Here is a 22577-nt window from a genome sequence, read left to right on the forward strand (position 1 = left end):
GCGGAGTTTCGGATCCCGGAGTGGAAATACCCCTCGGCCGCCGCGGAGCTGTAAGACCGAAAGCGGACTCGGCGGAGAATCGCGCAGTCACAGTTTATCACGCAAAGAAAAGGCGCTTGTCATTTACAGCAGATTTCTTCTACCAGCTTTTACGCTTAGATACTTGGAATGACGGACGCAATACTACCGGACGAGGATAATCGGGCTATTGAAAATGGCTATTTTAAAAAGGTAAGCGTGGACGGGCAATTGAGGGAAGTTTGACGCCGGATATTACTGTTGGCATTAGTAAGAGAATCGACCACAAAATCCCGAAAGTATCTTTTATGTGGTTGAAATAACTGCTTTTTATCTGCGTGAACGAGAAAAGCGGTGCTCAGATGGAAAAATTCCGAAATTGCAGTGACTGGCTTATAGTAGCTTATTTACTGTATATTTATATATTTTCGTTATGCATTTGAATCTGTTGTGTGTGGTTTGTAAAATCAGCTTTTAAGCTTGCAGAAGTTCCGGCTACAGTCAGTCGCAGTGGATGTTTAAAGGGGGGGCACAAAGGACGGGGCTTAGGGCGGCGCAGGCTTTGCTCGTGTGCCGTCTGTGCCTCAGGTTGTTCCTTCATAAGAACTAGGCTCACCAGGTTAAATCTGGTCCCCAAGGCTTCAAACTGCGTAACACGCGGGGACATGGACAGCTGGGCTATTCGATCAGCGCGTTTCTTCAGTGTGTTTATTAATTACTAAATGGAGTCAGCTGGTCAGACACAAGAACCGTGATTTAAAAAAAAAAACAAAAAAAACAGCTCGTCCTAAAAAGGACGCTGTGATTCATCTAAGTTTAGCAAACCTAGAAAAAAAGTTTCAGAATTCGTGTTTATCAAAGCGATTTTTATGTAAAACGTATATTTATAGAAATTGCTTGTTTGCTGTTTTTCTTTTCAAAGTACATAAATCTAGTATTATGATAATATAGTAGGCCTACAATTGTTCGATCGCCTATACATAAACCTGCAGAAAAAAATTGGTTAGGGTTAGTGTTAGAGCCTGAAAATCGTCTTCGAATATTAATAATTTCATTATTCACAGCCAGGGATTACGGGGATACAATCTTTGTTTACGAGGGGTTGTCATGGAGGTGAGGGTGAAGAAGAAGAGATGGTGTGGATTTATTGCCTGTTCCTGAAGCACAGCATGGCGAGGTCGGCACAGGGATCTTCTGCTGTTTACGCGTCTATTTAGTTTAAAGGCTTCCTTTAGTAATTCTGTCTGAACGTATTTAGCCCGAAGTGCTGCGGCCGGAGGGGGGGGGGGGAATGAAACTCAGACGGCACCTTGATGCTGTTCTCTGAGCCCCCAAAGTTAGACGTGAAGTATCCTCGGAATGCCGTACCCTGAGCTAAAGGGCGGCCAGCAGTGCCGCGCTGAGAGTGACAGCTGCAGGTATGAGATCCACATTCCTCAGAGCCGACAGTGAACTCAGCACAAAAATCAAAGAACTGGCGTCAGTGTTCAACGACCAGTCTAACACAGTGACGTAAAGCTTATTAAAGCTTATCATTATAGAAAAATGTAGTTGATGTATTTATACGAACTAATAAATTATATAAACCTCATGGTTATTTTCCTTGAAGCTATGATCTAATCCGACTTGGATGTAGAAGAAAATGTTTGAAATTCATATGGAACAACAAAGATGGTAATCTCTCGTGTGTCGTGGGGTTATCACCTGTGTATGGGTGAAATAAAGCGGCCAAACCAGCACTGTGGCATATTTCTATGTTGACTGTGTTTTGAAGGACTCTGAAAAGGGCCCTTTGTTCCAGTAAGTTTCTACTTTTTAAGCAAACTGTGTCTGCCACTGTCGACCCCGCACTTCCAGTTCCTGCACACTTAGTACATGTATAACATTAGATCTAGTAGGGGGCTTGGGGGCCTTTATCAAATACTCAGTAATTCGTTGCAGAGACACCCAGTGTGTGTGTCTGTATAATATATTTGTTCTTTTTTTCACAAGGAGTTGGGAAATAAAAGAGGTTTTGGGGGCAGGAATCATTCTCCATTTGGAGGATTTTCCATCAGCAGCTGTCCTGGCCATTTTGCGTCTGGAGGGGCCCCCTCCTCTGGATGCCCCACGCTGCACTTGGACCAGCCCCCCTGTGACCTGAGCCCCTCCCCCCTCCCTGTCTTCCTCGCCCTTGGTCTTGACCTGCCAGCAGCCCTTGCGAGCGCCCGTTGGCCCCACGGTCTGCCCTGGCCCAGGCTGCAGTCGAGGCCTGACATTGACGTAGGAGCTACCAGAGCTCTTCCAGAACCAGGCCGCAAAAACAAATTGACAACATGTGCGTCAGTTTGGAGTCTGGAAGCGGCAAGGCTTCCACCCGCTGGAAATGTGGTCAGATATTTGACCGAGATACAGGGAATGGCAGAAGCAGCTTTGGCCGAATCGGCACAATGGCTAAAGCACGCTGAGTAACTGGCTTGTTAATTGCAAGTCATTAGTACTGCTCCTTTGTTTTCAGCTGCATACATACCTTTGTGCAGTGTTTTGCGGGCAGAGAAAAGGGTAACAAGTCTCCTCCCCTGAGTTCCACCCTGACGTTTCTTGTGCTCAGTAGTGCATTCCTGCTCAGTTATGTGTAAAATGAATGTCCTTTGAGGTCCTAAGCAGTTGTCACTGTGGTGGCCTCTGATCATAGTTGGCATCCTTCTGGGGGTAATTGGTCTGTCCCAGTGAGCCCTGTGGCCCCCATAAGTTGCCCCATGCTAACAAAGGCACTGGGGGATGGCAGGATGTTGGGACCAGGGATCAATCTGGAGGAAGACCAGTTAGGGTTTCTCTAGGGCTGTGATTCCCAATCTGGTCCTTGAAGATCCAGTCCACATTTTTGCTCCTTCTGGGACCTGGGGGGGAGCAAAAAAGTGGACCATCTATGGATCCCAGATTGGGAAACGCACTGCTCTAGGGTGATGATCAGAAGACCTAATTAAGCCCCCCCCCCCCCAAAATCTTTGGTCTATGTATAGGGGCAGCACAGAATGACCCAGAGGTGTTAGGCTAGCCGTGCTTTGACCAGAGCTAACATAACTAGAAGTGATGCTGGATTGAGGTTGCTGCCATTGTTGCTGACGTCACGTTAGACTGACAGGCCTTCCAGGGAGGGGAGATCTGTGCATGTGAGGACGGGTCACATGAGTCCGCCATGTTAGCTGTTTATCCCTCATGAGATCAGGACAGATCCCTCTCACTCCACCTTCCACATCCGCTGCCTTTGTAGTCTTCACTCAGTACAGAATCTGGTATCGCGGATTCGCTCTGGTGAAATTCTGTCACAATCGTATCTCCCAACATATCTCGCCCAGTTATGGTGACATGGGACCTGCCCCATGGTGTCTGTAGCTGGTCGACGTGGACGGTGTCATTGGCCCTGTCACCTTGGATGCTTTGGGAACAGCAAGGTGTCAGATTGCATTTGCAAAGGCCTGGGGGGTGGAATGGGGGTGGAGAACCGAAACTCTCCCTGCTTCTGGAATAACGCTTTTGCTTTGGTGCAGCTCTCAGAGATCACTGGTTCTCTGTTGGGGTTTCGCCACTGATCCGCCATTCTCTCGTCTCTGCAGGGCTGCAACCCCTTTGCCCAGACGGGCCGAAGCAAGCTGCAGAACAGGAGGGCTTCGCTCAACCAGCAGATCATTAAGCAGATGAGGATGAGGGCTGGTGCTGAGAATCTCCTCCGGTACGTTCTCACATGCACGCATACAGGTGGACAGTCTGGCAATGACTGGGGCATAAACCTGCTTCTCCAGACCTGAAACAAGTTACCTGGCCAATGGATTAGTCTACTAACACTCAAACCCCATGTCTCCAGGATGGGGAGTCGCCCCCCCCCCCTCCTTGAAATGATGTCATTGTTGTTGTGGATTCATAGACACCTTAACTTATTTACGGCCATACAAACGCAGATGAGCTGATGACCCTTTTATCTGGTGAGACGGGTGGATTGTATAAGTTACATCTCACTGTGATGCAAGCAGTTTGGTAAAACCAGGGGATTCCGGAGCCTCGCAGTGAAATGACCTCATGCAGGTGTAAGTGGGCTTGACCTTGCCAGTTATTTTGCTGGTTTAATTGCTGGTTTGTTTCGTTTTTTTTTTTTTATATCTTTCATGTATAATATTTCTACAAGAAATCAGTAACAGAAACAGATGGACACATTCAAAGATGTCAGTACAATGAAAACCAGAAGTGTTGGGGGGGGGGGGGGGGGAGGATTAAGGCCTTGTGGCACACACACTGTGAGTGTTGTTCGAGGGGTTATGGGGGAGTGCCTGGGAGTATATTTGAGCTGGGAGGGCTTACTGTGCGATCACTGTGACAGGATTCTGCCTTGTTCATTGAACATTGGGGACAGTCCAGACTGGCCATTATAACTGGCCTTACCAGGACTGAAAAGAGTGCTTTCTTTTGCTTCAGCTCCCAGGACTGACACCAGGGCAGCTAATTCATGGTCATGGTGACACCGAGTTGGGCCCGGGGAGCCGAAAGCTGGCGTGGCACAGGTTTCATGGGAACATCCCTTGGGATGGAATGTGGGGAGGGTCGAGACCTGCTTTGTCTGCAATTGACAGCCAGTAGATCATTCTTCAGGAGCCATCTGTGGTTGACAGGAACAGTGTGGGCGTGTACCCAGGCACGAAAGTGACAAGGTTGAACAAGACAGTGACATCATGGTTCATGCATGCAAACAGGTCAAACTACAGTACTGCCTGCCTCAGAAAACCTAGAGGCAGTATGGGGGAGGGGGGTAGGGTTCGACAGAAGAGGTTATTTAGAAACAAACAAGGCTTTTTGCGTATTCTGTCATTTGCTAAAGATTATACTCTAAATAACGTTCACCAACCAATTGAACCTTCCGGTACAGCCAAAAGATTACCACAAAGGGCCTCCGTTGAAGCATCAGCTCCCAGTTCATGGGTTTTCGTAGACGTCAGCTCCCAGTGCTGCGCCGTATTTCTGCTAGGAATCCTTAATGTAGGATTACAGCCCTTTGCTTTGCTTGTTTCCCAAGCAGCAGGGACGATAAACATTGGTCATTCTGACCAGGCTTATCAGGCACAGCCGTGTTTAGCGATTCCGGTCTCCTAGGAGACGCCACACGCCCCGTTCCCTCCTCGCCCGCCGGGTGCCCGTCACATTGACGTCAGGCCTGGCGCTATCAGCGGGAGGAGCCTGTGGTTAGATGGCCCCCTCCTCCCCAGGAGCAGGATCTCGGGCACGCCCGCTTTTGATGTTAAGCAACCGTGTTGGAGTTCAGGATGGAGTGTGGAATGTGCGTCAGCATCCCCCAGATGGACGGGGGCCGAGGGCAGGGGGCGGCGGGAAAGCCACGCCAAACACCCACTACCATGACACTCGGGGCACCGCCAATGGCACTCCTAGTCCCTCCCGTCCGCATTGTGACACTTCGTCACCATGAAGTAGCTTGTAAAATTTTAATGCCATCAGTTACTGGCGCAGTTCCACAGGCGTAACCCATAAAAGAGCACCGTCCTCTGCCAACAATGCATTATTATTATTATTATTGTTATTTTATTACATCTAATATTACGTTTAAGCCAATGCTTGTTCACAAAGCTCAGTCGTCCTTTGTCTAGTGCGTGTGCCTGACTCCATTGTGTATTTTCTGCTCTCTTAGACAGTTTATTTAAGTGAAGAGTCTGACCTGTGGTCAGTTTGTGCCCAGCCTTGCTGTCTGCTGCAACCCTGCACTGTGCTCTTCATTTGAGGTTTGGGGAGCTTCTGACACCCACCTACACATTCACCCTGTTGATGTCAATGAATGTCTTAACGAATGTCGTAGGTTTTCAGATCCTAACCCCAGACTCCCTTCCTCCTCGCATGTGTCCCTCTTCTGCAGATCGGGGCGCGGCTTTGCACGGGGTCACAGGGTCAGAACCGTGCCCTAGACCATGACCAGCTCTGTCATGGCCAGTTCTCGCTTGTGGCTAATTTTGCTTAAAGTTCATTCAGTTTCCTTGTGTTCACTGCCTGGTCAGGCGGTTCCATTGTGGCATACTTAAGGTGATTTCCATAACATGCCGTTAACCTAACTGCTTGTTCATGGCTCTGTGCAGTTAAATGCATTGCCGATGGCAAATAATGCCCAACCAGTAACAGTCCACAAAACCTAGTTTTACCTTTAATGCCTAAGCGTGGGCTCATTTTACAGGAATTCGTGGCTTATTAATTTTTCTGGAAGGCAGAGCTTTTGAAGTGCTTCTCTCCCAGCGCTGCAGTCCCAGCGTGCTCTTATCCACCTCTGAGTAAGTGTGCCTGACCCACAGCAGCAGCACCTGTCAGACTTCAAAGCCCCTCTGCATTCCTCTCTCAGCCCAGACCCTAGTGCATGCTGGGAAAGGGGCCATCTTGCTCCAACCAAATATAAAACAGTCCAGTATATATTATATTAATTTAAATAAAGCAGGACATGTAAATGGGCTTGGGGGGAAGTGCTCCTGTGAGGGCAAACAGTATCTGTTTGCCAACCTCGCCGTAGCGATACAGAAGTGTTGTCGATAGGCGGAGGATGGACCTCCCCCCACGTGAGCTTCTTGTTTGTTCTGTGATTGTGCTGTGAGACTCCTGCCGTGGAACAGTCCAGAAGCAGATGAATAACAGGTGACCTTGTTACTCTGCAGTGGCGACGGTCCTCCAGTAACCCCCCCCCCCCCCACGTGAATTCAGGTGCGTTCTGAACTTCACATTCCTCTCCAAGCGTTCCCCGCCACAGAGCCAAACAGGTTTGTTAAAGGAAGATACTCTGAGCACTGATCATAATTGTACTTGCAGTGCTTTTTTTTTTTTAAAACCATACCACACTGACTTTTGTCCCTTTCCCTCGCTGATGGCGCTGTGTTTACCAGAGAGCCTAAACCCTCTAACGTTATCATAAAGGTCCTGTCATACACAATAAGGCGGCCTAAAGCAGAATGCGAGTTATAGAAAATGACACAGCTCATGGTGCACTAATTATTCACTCAAAGATGTGAGTATAATATGTGTATGTGTGCCAAACGAGAGGAACTCACCGCCACAAAGCAGACATTCGAGGAGTTAAATGCACCTTCCTTCAGCTGCCGTATTCTTAGAGAGGGACTGATGTCTTGTCAAAGATCATCCTGCTCTCCCTGACTCAAGGAATCTGGCAAACGAAGGGCCCGTTTTGCCACCGCCCCCCCCCCCCCCCCATTTTTTAGCCCACCCCCCCGCCACCGCCCAGTGACGGAGCTTTGCACTCTTTATGTCTTTGAGTCACTGCTGGAGTGTCATGTTGTGCAAGTTCACTGAGGCGACTCGCTCGTAAATTCGCCTGCTAATGTACCGTTGTCATCGTGACACTGAAGGACGTCCGCCTTTCCAGGTGCGGCCCCTTAAGTCTTCTGTCTCATGTAAAGCTTTCTCGGTCCACACCCTGGTGTCTTTAATTTTCTCATTCGCTAAATGTTTACTTGACGGTCTGCTCTCCTACAAACTTTAGTTTGTTTTGGGTGCTATAATCTGATTGGCTCCCATTCGGCTAATGTCATGCCTGCTCTTTTTTTGTTTTATCTTTAAACCCTTTTCTGGCCTTTTTGTTTGGGCCCAGTTCTCGGGTAGCAGCATAGCAGAAGCTGAAACTGGAAATGTTTCGATTTGGCAGTATTGTGCATGGAAGCAGCTCACGTTCTGCTAAAAGGGAATCGCCTCCGACTGCCAAGGCCCAGCTGATCAAACCCTTCGGCATGTTTGGATCCTGGCGCCTGTTCAGGAGTTGGTGAAAATGCCATTACCTGTGGCCTTTCCCTGCTGGCATGGTCATCTGTACTTACATGGAAGAAGCATTTCACAAGACGTTCAGTAGATTAAGATCAATGTTAAGATGAACTTTCTTGATCCCAGTGGGAAGCGTCCGACAGCAAGTGTATGCACAGATGAACACTCTTGTGGTCCAAAACTAACAGAACCATGTAGTGCAAAGTAAAAAGAGTGCAAACAATTGTGAAAAAGGAATATTGTGATACTATAGAAATTACATATCGCAGAATAATGAATTACAATAGGAGTTTACCGGAGTACATCTGAAAAATGGCAAATTGTTAAATGATGGGGAAGATTTTAGGCTGAGCTCTTTCTGTTTGGATGAGTAATGGGCTCATGGCTACACAGCAGGGACCCCCCCCCCCCCATTCTGTGGCACCCAGAAGCTGGTGTGTGACTTGCCAGCATCCATGGTGATTTACTCGTGGCCATAACTGGAAATTAGCGGGAGAACATTTTAAAACGAATTTGAGGAAGCACTTCTTTACACAGCGTGTAGTTAGAGTATGGAATAGTCTTCCTGCTAGTGTAGCAGAAGCTAAAACCCTGGGTTCCTTTAAATCAGAGATAGATAAGATTTTAGCAACTCTGAGCTATTAAAGTTCTCCCCAAATGAGCTTGATGGGCCGAATGGCCTCCTCTCGTTCGTAAATTTCTTATGTTCTTATGGTGTCACCTGTACAGCGTCCTGAACGGAGACACTTACCCAGTTTCCTCTGAGCAGACGTGTTTCCAGTAAGAAAGGCAGACGTGTCTCAGGGTGGACTCTCAGGCGTGGTCGGGACCCTGAGTTTCTCACCCTGTGTTAAGTGCTGTGTGGTCAGCAGTAAATAGAGGAGCAGTTGACAGAATGATGTAGGCCCCTGCAGGAACTAATGAAGCATGCCGTAAATATTAACCCTGTTTTCCATCATCAGTTGTAAGAGCTGGCCGGCTGGCTGACCTATATGGTGAATGCGGTTGCATGCCTGCATGGAAAATACCGTTCAACAACACGATTAATCACGAGACCGACTCTTCTCCTTGTTTAACCTGCTATCTGTGTTTTGCCTCACGTGCCTTTTTTGATTTACCATTTTTTTTTCAATACCTCCTCACTCACACTGGATCTCTTTTCTGGTTTCCAGGGCGACCTCCAACAACAAGGTGCGCGAAATGGTGGTCCTGGAGCTGAGCTACGTGAATTCCAACCTGCAGCTGCTCAGCGAGGAGTTGGAGGGCCTAAACAGCTCTGTGGAAGTCTACCAGAATGTCCAGTAAGTGTACAAAACTGGCCTTTCGACATACATCATCACCTGGACACCCTCTGAACCGGAGATGGAATTTCGGAGCGGTCTACCTTTGCATATAGAACCAGTTGCACAAGACATAAATGCTCTGGGGTAAAATAACATAACACCTTTGGTCTTCTTTTGGAAATGATGAAAGGATTAGTTCCTTCTACCCTTTTAAAGATAGTCTGCTTTCAGGAAGTAGACATGCCTCGGTGAGAAGAGAAGTGTCACTAACAGTCCCATCTGAGTTTGGTAAACAGAAATAATAATAGAGAAGAAGGAAGTTCCTTAAAATGAGGTTGCATGGCCCATGGTTCCCCCATGGTTAATAGGAATTCTTGTTAACTTTCGCCGGAATTTTAGAGGTGACCACCAGCATAGTAAGTGCGTTTGAGGGTGAGTGACAGGCTTTGCATGGAGGGCATTAGACTGACAGCTAAGCTGTGGCATGCAGCAGAATGCAGAGAAGAGGAAATGCCAGGTAGGTCACTCATCATGCGTGATGATGCTCTCAAGTTGCGTGTGACAGGACTTTTTCAAAGGCAGCCCAGGACCTAAACTGGGCTGCTGGGTTTATACCACCCTGACTGTGTTCTCTCATGAGGGTGGTTCTTGGTTCTTAGAACCTCCATTTTTCTGAGCCCAACTCGACATCATGCCCTTGTCACTGAAAATGAATGGGGACTTTTGACTTGGTTATACCTTCTGAAGTCAGCGAAAATGTCTTACTCCCCTTCTGGCTGTTGCAACAAATGTTCCTCAGCAAGTCTATTGTGGAAGAAATCCATAAGAAATCCATGGATGACTTCTAGCTAAGGAGAGAAACTTTCGATTTGTTTTCCCCATCTAGCACAATACTTTCACAGAATTTTTTTTCTCCCTCTCATATATCACTCCAGGTCTTGTGATCAAAACAACTGTTTTATATTCCAGATGTTGACTGTAATGAAAGATAGAACTAAACCTGATATGTAATCTAGATATAATAACAAACTACTTCGTAAGTTATAAAGTGCGAACCATGAGCCGCCTTCGTCATACTGGGTCACCCACCCTGAAGTTAAAGGTTGCTGTGCAGCACTGTTTTATACGTAGAGAGTTGGCTGCATGGCTGAAACGTTAACCCTGTTCTATCTTGTAAATTGTTAGCAGGATTCCGTTTATCTTTTGGTCACTGTGGTAGGGTGAAGTGTTTGGGTGGATAGATATCAAACTCTAAACTTTTGAGGAAACTGCTACAGCCAGGTGATTATATCTACTTCCACCTGAAAATGTTCTGTATCTGAGTGTAAAGCCTTCATCGCAGTGCAGTGGGTGACAGTGTTTTATAAGGGAGGTGTGACTGCTCTCCCCACTGTGCAGTACATAGCTGTACTTCACTCTGGAATTTGGTCAGATGACTGATTAATAATGTGGCCACATGTAATGTGACCACATTCATAATATTTACAATGTTTGACATTGATGGACAAATGGATCAGAAGGTTGACTTGTATTTTGTTGCCGGTTCTCATTCTTTTCCTCGTATATAAAAGGGCTGTTTGTTTAGGGTGGAAACCACAGTTGGCCCGTTGTTTGCTCAGTCTGAGGTGTAACATTTCTCTAGTTAATCCATGGACACTTAAACCTGGGTTTCTATCTGACCTTAAATTGTGGGTATAGAATCAATGTGCTCACCTCCCCAACAAAAGCTACAGGAAAAAAAATGGATCAGAAATGCTGACAGCAAAACATACAGGTTTTACAGTCATGATGCTGTAATGTTAATTACATCAGTTCAGTTTTACCCACACATCTCTGCTCGGTCTCTCACGTTATTCCCCTTCTTTCCGTTTCTGCGTGCAGAGAGTCGACCAGCATCCCCCTGATCCCTCTAGGCCTGAAGGAGACCAAGGAAGTGGACTTCTCTGTGCCATTCAAGGTATGTCATCCGGAAGGGAAGCTGTCCTAGACCTCTGGTCGGCCCCCTGGCTACAGCGTTGAGCAAACGCGCAAAGATCCATGCTTATCACTGACACTCATGAACGCACCACACTGACCAAGCATAGATATGCCGTGGTTTCTGGGGTGGAGGGTCAAGCCAAATATGATTGTGAAAAGCTACAACATGCTGATTCAGGTCTGTAGCTGGTGTGTCATTTTGAGGACTCTTCTGCTCAACGCCTCCAAACATATTTAGGAGCGTCCAGATTACAGTAAACAGAGCATGGTGCACCAGAGGTTCCCGTAGACTCTATTATTGCTTAATAGGGTTTCACCTGCCCTTCCTCCGTCATAGGACTTCATCCAACAACATTACAGTGAAGATGGCTCCAATTTTGAGGATGAGATTGCTGACCTTATGGACCTGAGACAGGTGAAGGGCCTACATCCCTTACCATGGACTTCAGTGCGTTACAGGCTTATTGCGTTTTACTCACGGTTCTCCATATGTGTCCAGGCATGTCGTACACCAAGTCGCAGCGAGGCTGGCATTGAGCTGCTCTCCACCTACTTTAGCCACCTGTCCCTTCTTGACAGCCGATTCTTCTCCCACACCGGCCAAATGGGAATCTTCTTTACATGGTAATGACATGCTTGTCCGCATGGTACGACACGAGCCATTCCAGTCCCTTGTCAAGCCCCCCTAACCTGCTGCATGTGCCCTGTCAGGTATGACTCCTTCACCGGGGTTCCTGCATGCCAGCAGAACATCTCCCTAGAGAAGGCCAGCCTTCTCTTCAACATGGGCGCCCTCTACACGCAGATCGCCACACGCTGCAACCGCCAGACCACCTCTGGGCTGGAGGAGGCCATTGCCGCCTTCCAGAAATCAGCAGGTGGGTGGGCAGGGAGATCACATGTGCACCATCTCCATGCTCATAAATCAGACACTAAAAGTTGTGACCAGCGGATGTCCTCATAATAGCTAGTAACTACTTGTTATAAACTGGAAATGTAGGTTTTTGTCTAAGTACACAGCCCTCATACCCATGGGTGGCTGTTTGCAGAGAAGCTGGAGTAAACGTTTAATAGTTAATTCAGTGTGACCATATTATACACAAACACCTGTTTGGTTCTTAGGGTTTGGCAGAGCTGTTTAATAACAGCTAGCAGTTGGTGTGTTTCATACTAACATCATGACCTGGCCTTATTGAATCAACTGCCAGTCATCCAACTGCACGAGCTTCCTCGTGTCACCATTTCAAATTCCCCAGAATCTTTTCTGGTGACACCGTCAGAGTTGACAGCATTGTTATTATGGTTCCTGGACTGAAACTGAATTTGGTTTGCTTGAAAAACGTGTTAAAAAAACAAAGGCACAAAAGAAATTGTTACTGAAGTCATTAACCTTCAATAGACCAAACAACATTCTTTTTTTTTTTTTTTGAATGGGCAGTCTGTATGTTTTCAGATGTTTTTTTATATTATAATTCCAAAAACGAGTTTCTTTGACTAAAATAAAATCCTCTACATGCTTATCCTGCAAAAGCTGTAGTACAGATCTAGTCAGGCAGAAATTTTACAATGGTATATCTATAGAAGACATCACATTTCTCAGAACCAGAATATATATCAATTTGTGTTCCATCGCTGCCTTTTGCAATCCTAGTTACACTTGGATCTTGTAGAAGATCTGCAAACTCATGACAGTGTAGAAATAGGTGGATGTGAGTTTGCAGACAGTGAGTCTGGTGGCCAAGAGGGTGGAGACTCATCAGGACAGCAGGTCCCGCTGTAGGGCTCCCTGTCGTCATATTATCCATTAAGGACTTGATCATGTGTATCAAAGAAACACTGAAAGTACAATGGACAGGTGCAACTGAGGGTTCTACCATTATTGTGTGTGTGTGTGTGTGTGTGTGTGTGTGTGTGTGTGTGTGTGTGTGTACCATGATACTCATGGTGTGTGCAACTGCCACAGGGGTGCTAAACTACCTGAAAGAGACGTTCACGCACACGCCCAGTTACGATATGAGCCCCGCCATGCTGAGCATGCTGGTCCGGATGATGTTGGCGCAGGTCCAAGAGTGCCTAAACGAGAAGACGGTCTTGCCTGGTATTCGCAATGAGTTCTTCTGCCTGGTCCGGATGGCTCAGGAGGCCGAGAAGGTGAGACTCACCAGAACCATGGAAATTGACAAAACTTGGGAGTTTGGGATCAGCATGTATTTGTTGCGTGGATCCAGGGGTGGATTTAACAACACTGAGTTTTTATGTGTTCTGAACGCAGCAGTAAAAGCTGTTAATAAAGCAGTTTGGTCAACTTGTGAGGTTGTTTGTGGTAAAGGGTTTACAGCTTCATTTTTACAAAGATTATAATTGAACTTGATGGTTTCCACGTTGAAGCCAGGATGGGTGTAACATTGGCTGGTGGTGTTTTAAACATCCTCAGGTTGCCCATACATATGAGCAGGCTCACCAGTCCATGATCCAGCAGCCCATCAAAGACAACGTCCCTTTCTTCTGGTCCACCATGGCGCGTGTGAAAACCACACACTACCGTTCCCTGGCCCACTACTTTGTGGCCACGGCTCTTCTCGACCACCAGTGTGAGTACTCTTCCTGTTCTTTCTTACACCTTGTATGGGCACCCGGCCATTTGATATTGCAGAAGTTCCTTTGCTGCTGGGACAGTAGTTTGTATCTGGGGGGAGGCATTGGGTGGCACCGTTCACTCCTAAAATTTGATTGCCACCCCTGGGTGCTCCCATATTCTCATTGACTTTGAGTGATGTCAACCACAAGAACATAGTTTTCACATATTGCACAGGTGTGCCGCAACTATAATATCAGTAGTTCCTAGAATTACATATTAATGATCTGTGGCAGGCTTGGTAGTTCATGGATATGGGTGGATCAGTTAATGTTAATGCAGCAACAAGTGTCTAGCTAATGAGAACCATCACAGGCAAATCGAAGTCATGGAATTGTTCCATAAGATCTGTGCACCGCCTTTCCTTTAGTTTATACAAATAAAGAAGCCCAAGTGAGCAGTATTGTTGCAAGTAATTGCTTGCCTTTCATCATCTCTGTGGAATTACGCTAGAGATACATTCATAAGCTTTTCATTGTTCTGCTATTGAAAAATGTATATGAAGGGATGACTTTCAATTAAGACTTTAAGTAAGAATCTGACCTCAAAAACAACATGAGTGCTTTAGTCACGGAGTTCATTAGGCTGTTTAGTAACCAGTGCAGAAACTGCAGAATATTGTTTGAAGTCGACTGCTGACTTGTGCAGCATGCATATTAACAAAGAGTGCCGAGTGCATTAGAAAATAATATTGAGGCCATGTTTATTTAAATAATAGGAGAAATTAGCAGAATATTAATTGCTATAACGTTTCTGGATAAAGAACACGGCATTATATCCATGGTTATTGTATAATTTGAGAAAATATGGTGTCTCATTTTGTGTCCTTGTTGAAAGTCAGTGACAGCCCTAATTTTAACTTTGAATGCTTCCCTCCCCATTTTACTATTGTGCCCCTGTGCCCCTCCCCTGAAAAAAATTTGGAGCCACCCATTTCCCCACTTAATTAAATGAAGCCTTAAGCGTGTCCCTGAGGATATCACAGTTAAGGAAGAAAAAAAAACAATTTAATTGGCCAGGGAGCAGGGATGGAGCTTGGTGACACAGACGAGCGTGTGTGACGGCAGCAGGGTCCCCACGTCACTCCCAAGGCGCTGGAGAGCAAGGCCTCATTCTCTGTAGTTCTCTTCAAACTGGGACGCCATGGTGAATTCTGAGATACGGTTTATCTTTCTTCAAAAGGGACATTAGATATCAGCCAGTGTCGGCTTCCCTGTGAGGTTTGTAGCGAAGGGACACTGAAGTAGCGCCTGAAGACGCGTCACGGTCAAACAACTCCAGTTACGTAATGCTGTTATTGTAGCTCAAACAAACCAGCCTCTCTCTCTTTTTCTCTGCAATAAAAGTGACCTCAGTAGGGAGTTCCTGCACGTTCCGGCACAGTAGCACAGTATCACACTTCTGGTCTGGTTTTCTGTCACTGGAGAAAAATGAGCTCAGAGTTGCTTTGAGCACTGCCTGTGTAGGTATGGACATCAGGGCTCCCAACAGAGAGGACATTACCCATAAGCCTCAGTGCAGTCCAATAACGGCACTGATGTGTCTGTGCAGTAGGGCCCAGGGATGATGAGGACAAGCAGGAGAAGGCCCTGGCTCAGCTGTACGACAGCATTCCCAGTGGGAATTCTCCTGCATACATCCTCAAGAACAAGGAGGAACGTCGGCGCATCGGTGAGAGGCTGCGACATTTCCTCCGGGCCTTTTAGCGTCACGTGCTGGGAGGCTCAGGCCAGTTCTCCTGGGCGTCACTTGTTTTTCTGAAGGAAGTTTGTGGCCTCTGTCCAGGGAAGGCACACCTGCGCAGGGCCATCCTGGCCCAGGAGGAAGCCATACGCTGTCAAAGCCTGTGCCGCCACCTGCGCAAACTGGACGTGCTGCGGGACATCCTGCAGGCTGCGCATCAGCGCTCACTGGCCAAGTTCACGGAGAACGACGCCGAGGATGAGTTCACGGACCACATGGACGCGCCCGACATCGTCCGTAAGAGCCCTGATCTCAGTGTGTGCCCAGAATAAATGTTTAATCACCAGGTAGATTAAAATGCAACATCTGTCTGCACAAACCCCCACCATCAAGGTGCACTCACATATTATTAATGCAGTTTATGACTCTTGTAAGGGGAATGTTTTTACATTTAACATGAGGTTTGGAGATTTGTCTGGGGGCAATATTTTTATTATTATTGTTATTTTTTTTTACTTCACAGCTAAAACTGAGCACAAAGCTGAAATGGAAATGCCAGCATCCACAAAGGTGAAAGTCAAAGACTTTTTCCACAAGCTGGTATGTGGGTCACTAATTCTCGTAAATAACCTTCCTTTTCATCACACAGAGAGCCAGCACCTTGTTCAGAAACTGCGCAGTGCCGCCTGTGCAGTGCTGCCTGCGCAGTTTATGAACATTTCCGGTCGGATCTGGCTTTACTAACATCATTAATCTGAAAGAAAAACAAATGGGATGAGAGGGACAATTACAAAGTGACTCAGCATAAGAATGACAAATGACATTCCTATGATATGAGCAGATTGTCCTTCCTGTTCTGTTTACCTTCTCAGATTTTAATTGGCTTTCCTCTAAATCAAAGCAATAGTTCAGGTCTTTCACTGCTGTTTGGTTGTTCTGGGATCAAGAGTGAAATGGGTGCCTGATGCTTGTTGAAAATTGTCGACTGGCCACTCCAGTCCTTGGGAGCTCTAGGTATCTGCTTTTGTCTTTACGTGAAACAAAACTGAAACCTCTCAAATATTCCCTCAAAGATGGGGGTGGGGGCAGCTCACTCCAAAAAGAGGGGCCTGGTTACCTCTGTAAACACCTGTCCTCCTCTGTTTCTCTGTTATGTGTTAACAGTATCCCTTCAGTTGCTCCCAAATGGTTGGAAAAGTAGTTGAAAGTCCTGGGATAAAAAAAAAAAGGATGAGATGCGATGAAGGCTAGGCTAGGATTAAAAATCGGCCCTGGACTTTGGGATTCCTCATGGCAAATTTTGTCAAGTGGGTATATTTTGCTGGTGGGTGTTTTACATACACAAAAATGTTCTGAGGGCAAAATTAAAAATGATTGGTTCAGAGAGAGAACCAAGCAGATGTCTTGGTCCTGCCTCCTATTATTGCTTGGACCCATCTTCTCTAGATTCTGATTGGTTATCTCTCTGAACCAATCATTTTTGTGTAACTAAAACTCTCATGAACGTATATTTTGCTGGCCTACATACCCTTGGCCCATTGGGAAAATGCCCAGTACACCAGTTCACATTCAGGGCTGGTCTGGCGATCCTGTGGAATCTCCCCAATAGCCGGTGATTAGAATGTGGTGAAGTGTCCATCTTGTGGTGAGCAAAAGGAAAGCAGTGGCTAAAGCGACAGGCTAGCCTGGGATTTCTCAGCCTGTCCTCGAGTGAAACAGCAGGATGAGAAAGCTGCCGTCTGCATGACTGAAGGACCCCTGAACTGGACAGTAATGCAGGGCTAAAATTAGACTCATGAGTAATATGACTATGAATACTTTTGCATGCCAAAAATTGGTCCCGTTCCTAAGTGTCTTACAGCGGCTGGTAGTGGCACCTGGCTGGAAGTTGGGGTCAGGTTTTCCCATCATTATGACACAGAGACCCCCCCCCATCTGGGCCACCGGTTTTGCATTAATGACTGTTACGATTCCGCTTCCCAGGGCCCCCTCTCCATGTTTTCAGCCAAGCAGCGCTGGACGGCACCACGCACAATCCGGCTGCACACCGAGGACCACGACCTGGGCTTCACACTTAAGGGTGATGGGCCCACACAGGTCCAGTGCCTGGATCCGCTCTGCCCTGCTGCGGTGAGTGCCCCCCCCCCACCCCCCGACCCCTATGCCAGCGGCCGGTGGAACAAGGAAGGTTCTAGATTTGCAAAATAAACTGATGCTGGACTTGTGCCAAAGAGCAAAGTCCATTTTTAGCAAAGCAGGCCTTTGGGAAAAACGCCCCAGCCATGTTAAAGAAGTATATATTACAAAAGAATTCTGAGTGCCTTTAAATTGGTCTCTGCTAAACTGCTGAAGAATAATGTAAACACATTTCTCATGGTCCTTGTAGAGAAGAAGCTCTGTTTCTCTATTCAGGAACCACTGTTCATAAGTTTTTTGCATGAAAGTAGATAGCACAACCCACTCCACCAGTTTTGTAGCTACATTTAGAGTTTGAGGGGAAAAATGTTAGCGGCGCCGTGGGAGTTTCACCCTCCAGTGACGGCGCTTGGTGCTTCATCAGTGCGCGCAGCTTCTTTCAGCGGTCGAATACCCATTTCCTGACATCCTCCGGTACAATTATGCATGTGAAAGTTTCACTGAGACCTGCCTTTTTGCACGAATACTCATTAATAGGCAGGAACAAAGACCAGACCCTAATTAAAACCACCAGGCTGCTTTTAAAAAGGGATTTCGGAGATTATATGAAGGCTGCTTCCAAGCTCGATCACTATGAGTGAATTTTCTTATGTGATATGGGTCTTATTTTAAGAGGCCTTTGTTCCTTTCGGAAATCTGTTGCTGAAAACGGAGAATGGTTAAGCACTCATAATAGTTCCCACAGCTTCTGTAGGATAATACTTCTGTTGTTACTTTACAAATACTTGCAAATGGTCTCTTAAAAGCTCGTTGTTTAGAGTAAATAAGGACAGTCTCTTTTGATCAATCTTTAGACCTTAATTTCAAAATGGTGAGAATTAGTATGGTTAGCATGGCGTAGTGGTTTGCACTGTTGAGGCACACCTTTGGGACCAGGGTTCGAGCCTCGGCCCTCACTCCATGTGTGTGGAGTTTGCATGTTCTCCCTGTGTCATCATGGGCCTTCCTCCGGGTTCTCCAGTTTCCCCCCCACAGTCCAAAAAAACATACTAAGATGAGCTAGAGTTGCTGAATTGTCCGTAGGTGTGAGTGGTGCGTCAGCCTGTGATGGGTTCACTGCCCCATCCTGGGTTATTCCCCCATAGGTGTGAGTGGTGCGTCAGCCTGTGATGGGTCGCTGCCCCATCCTGGGTTATTCCCTCATAGGTGTGAGTGGTGCGTCAGCCTGTGATGGGTCGCTGCCCCATCCTGGGTTATTCCCTCATAGGTGTGAGTGGTGCGTCAGCCTGTGATGGGTTCGCTGCCCCATCCTGGGTTATTCCCTCATAGGTGTGAGTGGTGCGTCAACCTGTGATGGGTTCGCTGCCCCATCCTGGGTTATTCCCTCATAGGTGTGAGTGGTGCATCAGCCTGTGATGGGTTCGCTGCCCCATCCTGGGTTATTCCCTGCCTTATGCCTGTAGCTTCCAGAGTCTCAGACCTGCCTTTGCTTCCGGCAACCTGTCGCCTTTGGTTCTGGCAACCTGTCGCCTTCAGAACTTTATTCAAGATGTTCATATGAAAGCTGACCTGCTTAAAACGCTCCTCACTTTCAGTTTTTAAACCCATGCTGCACTTTGTTAGGGGACGGTGCTAATTTTTAGAAATAGCCATGCTGAATTTCCCTGTAGTGGTGAGAGTTGGAAAAATGGCACCCAGCTGAGTGATGGTGGTGGGGGTGAGAGCAGCCTGGGCTGATTTGAGCCGTCCGTGTTTGCAGAAAGAGGGACTGAAAGAAGGTGACTACATCGTCACCGTCAAGGACACAGACTGCAAGTGGCTGGGTGTGGGTGAGGTGATGAAGCTCCTGAAGGACGTGGACGAAGAGGGCGTGGACATCCAAGTAGTCAGCATGATGGACAGTGGGCTGCCTATGGTGAGTCCCGCCTCCCTCTCTCTCACCTGGCACATCCCCCCTATGAATCCGCTCTTTGTTTTCCACATATTTGTTAGCCAAAACCCCACATAAAGATCAGATTCCCGTGATTGTCAATTGTCATCTTCACATAGCAACCACCGGCCCTCCTATCCCTGAAGAAAGTCACAGAGAAATGTTTGTTCTCATTTTTTTAAACTTTCCCTTCTCCATTCAAACCATTCTTTCTCAGGTACACTCTGGAGCATCTGAAATGTAATATAGCATTCTGTTCATGCTAAATACCTTGCAGGCATTATCCTTCAAGTCTGTTTTTCAAAGTCTCTGTTTCATTGGCTAGGAAAAGAATATACCTTAAACAGAGATGTACATGGTGCAGTATCAGAGTCAGGAGAAATGGTTCAACAAAGACTTTTCCAGCCAACACTACAAGGTTGTAACAGAATATTATTTCTCTAGGCTGGGACACCTACTGGTGAAACAAGTAGTATATTTATATTTATGTATGTATATTTATGAGCTTTCTGACACCGTACACTGTTTGTGGTACATGGCGGCATGCCTTTTACAGTAAGACTGATGCATGATTCAATATGGTATGTTAAAAGGATACAAGAAGCCTCCTCCGTTTGTGGACATTGTCCATATCTGACTCCGTTCTGCTTCCTCCCATGCAGTCCGCCAAGAGCGCCACCTACTGCGGTGGGATCCCCAAGACCTACTCCATGATCTGCCTGGCCTTCGACGAGGACGATAAGATATCCAAAGCACGCAAGGTCACCAAGAAGCCATCCTTTCTTAGCTGGGGCCTGAAGAACAAGCAGAAGAGTGCCAGCACGCTCAGCCTGCCCACCGCTGACTACCCCGGCACACTGCCCTGGGGCAAGCAGCGGGCCACCTTCCCCAGCTCCAACAACGGCGCCCTCTACTAGGTCAGCTCTGGGATTGTGCCTTCCTGATTGGCTGATCCTTCCAAATGCAATTACATTGAAATAAAGGGGGGGGGGACACCAAACAAGAATATATATATATATACACACACACACACACGTGCGCATTTTATATATATATATATATATATAAAAGGACAAAAAAAAACCTTGCACACATTTTCTTGGTGTAGGAACGTCGGTGATAAGCTAACCCTTTTGTTTAAAAACGCCGGTTCCAGCCCTGACTGCTTCGCTGGTTGAGAGATGGTTAGGTTTATGTTGCTGGTTGTGTCTGTATCTCAGGGTGCGTTTTGTTAACTGGAGTCCTAGAGTGTCTAAACAAACCACTAACAGGGAGATGGAACTTGAGAGAAGGAACAAGTCAGGAAGCGTCTGGCGTTAACTGCAACTGAAATGACTACTTCTGATTTTTATCACCCGTGCCAGTAGAAGCAGGACTGAAGAAGGAAATTTACATTTTAACAGTTGCAGGAAGGACAGGGTGTAGTGTAAAAGTGACGTGCCACACATTGTAAGCTGCTGAATCGTTAAGGAAAACTTTTGTGTTATTTTAACGAGGGGGGAGAGGGGGAGGCGATTAAATGAAGGATTATAGCCTTAGCATCTCACATTTGGAGATAGGTGCACTTCAGAGACTGCGGTTTAAACAAAACTGGACAAGAGAGACGGAGGGAGGGAGAGACGGACGGCTGTGGGTCCTACCTGCCACTTATGCTGCTTTCGGTTATAATGGTAGTATGGCCATGGTAAGTTTAATCAACACTGAGCACCCCTGCCAGCCTGATCTCTCGCACCACCCTGAGTAATGCCAACACCTTGAGTGTTGGAGTATTTCACTGTCTACAGCGTAGATATTTATTCACGTTTGATAATCAAATAATTTATATGGAAAATTTGAACTACTTAGAAATACCACTGTACATTTAAACACTTTAAACTGTTTTTGCCTAAAATATTTGTATGCAAATCATGTATTAGATTTGCTGTCTTGGAAGTCAAACTTATTTCGGAAACTTTCTCATGCTTAAATTTTTATTTCTTATCTGCTATTAAACAGTGTTTATATACAAATTGTAGTGTCTAATTATAAAATACAATAGGAACATACACACAGTACAAGTATACCGAAGATATTTCTATTGAATAGTGTAGTGCTTTGCATACAAAGGCGTGGGTTCTTGTTTTGAACATTTTGGTTTTATTCAGTAAGGTTGTAAATGTCAGCAAACTGTGTTTCTGAGTTAATGACCAAGTCTGTGTGGATTTTATTACTGTGCTTTTAAAGTGAAGAATTCAACTTACTGCCATACTTGCCTCCTGCTCTGTAAGTAAACACAACTTGTATCCATAGTTTTTGTCACCTTTGTTTCATGTACAGTATCTCAGGCAGATGTATGTATGTATGTATGTATGAAGTATTCTTTCGTATGTGCAATGGTCATTCCCTTGTTTTTCACTTATATGTAACTGGAATCTCAATAAAAATGGGGTAAAATTTAAAGGTTTGCCTGTTTATTAGTTTATATTATATGGCTAGTAGCAATTAATCCTCATTTTCATTTTATGAGGAAGAATTCTAACAGTGACAATAATACTGCAATGTTTACAAAGTCCTCAGTGTGGGTAGGACTTCCCCTTTAAGTCAAAAATAAACTGAATCCAAAAGAACAGTAGTCAATAACCTTAACAGCTGACATCATGTGATCATGAAGTTGCTGACCCAGATGTGGGATACAGGTCACGCCCTGAAAAGGTATACAGAACGTAAGATGCGAGTGGTGGGTATGTCATCTGCGAATGGGAATCCAGCCTCCTGGCGCATTAGCAAACAAACCCTGACAAGGTCATGCAGGAGATTTCCCACAGAGCAGAGATGGGAACGGACCAGCACTAACAGACACACCTCCACCCCCACCCATCTGGGCAGCAACACAAAACGGTACCGTTGTCAATGCGGTTTCCCGAAAGCACTAGAAGACGCACCCTTTTCCGTCCTGATGTTAAGCGATTCCCCTGGGAAACCACACAATTTTCCTCAGCAGACCACCATGAAATTCAATCCCGGCTCCCACGTCACGTAGGCCTCAGCATGCGGCTCGTAGGAGTTTCCGAGACCACCGCCTTCGATTGCCCTCTTTGCCATCGCTCCCACCTCCCACTGGGATTTGCTGCCCCTTGTCTAATAACTA

At 46.3% G+C, this 22577-nt stretch overlaps 1 protein-coding gene across 5 annotated transcripts; it reads left to right on the plus strand.

Moving 5' to 3' along the window:
* The first annotated feature begins 11 nt into the window (after positions 1-11).
* Positions 12-21889, plus strand: rhpn2 (rhophilin, Rho GTPase binding protein 2). 5 transcript variants are annotated; one of them, XM_023845594.2, is made up of 15 exons: positions 14-231; positions 3615-3730; positions 8979-9107; positions 10971-11046; positions 11404-11481; positions 11566-11690; positions 11778-11944; positions 13030-13217; positions 13501-13657; positions 15253-15372; positions 15487-15681; positions 15908-15984; positions 17368-17514; positions 19280-19435; positions 20113-21889. In XM_023845594.2, exons 1-15 carry the CDS (start codon positions 169-171, stop codon positions 20365-20367), a joined length of 2049 nt encoding a protein of 682 aa, XP_023701362.1. In that variant the 5' UTR covers positions 14-168; the 3' UTR covers positions 20368-21889. The 5 variants fall into 5 exon arrangements, with proteins under 5 accessions (XP_072574465.1, XP_072574466.1, XP_023701362.1 ...); XM_072718364.1 differs by having other exon boundaries at positions 12-231; positions 11404-11690; XM_072718365.1 differs by having other exon boundaries at positions 12-231; positions 11404-11690; positions 15908-15954.
* Positions 21890-22577: the final 688 nt, after the last annotated feature.

Source organism: Paramormyrops kingsleyae, chromosome 11 (genome assembly GCF_048594095.1).
Source record: "Paramormyrops kingsleyae isolate MSU_618 chromosome 11, PKINGS_0.4, whole genome shotgun sequence".
In the NCBI taxonomy this organism is placed as follows: domain Eukaryota; kingdom Metazoa; phylum Chordata; class Actinopteri; order Osteoglossiformes; family Mormyridae; genus Paramormyrops; species Paramormyrops kingsleyae.

Bases quoted from the DNA above. Each gene is read 5' to 3' on its own strand.
- rhpn2 (XM_072718364.1), top strand. From the start codon at position 169: ATGACGGACGCAATACTACCGGACGAGGATAATCGGGCTATTGAAAAT. The intron at 9,108-10,970 runs GTAAGTGTACAA...TTCTGCGTGCAG, and splicing joins GAAGTCTACCAGAATGTCCA to AGAGTCGACCAGCATCCCCC. The intron at 17,515-19,279 runs GTGAGTGCCCCC...CCGTGTTTGCAG, and splicing joins ATCCGCTCTGCCCTGCTGCG to AAAGAGGGACTGAAAGAAGG.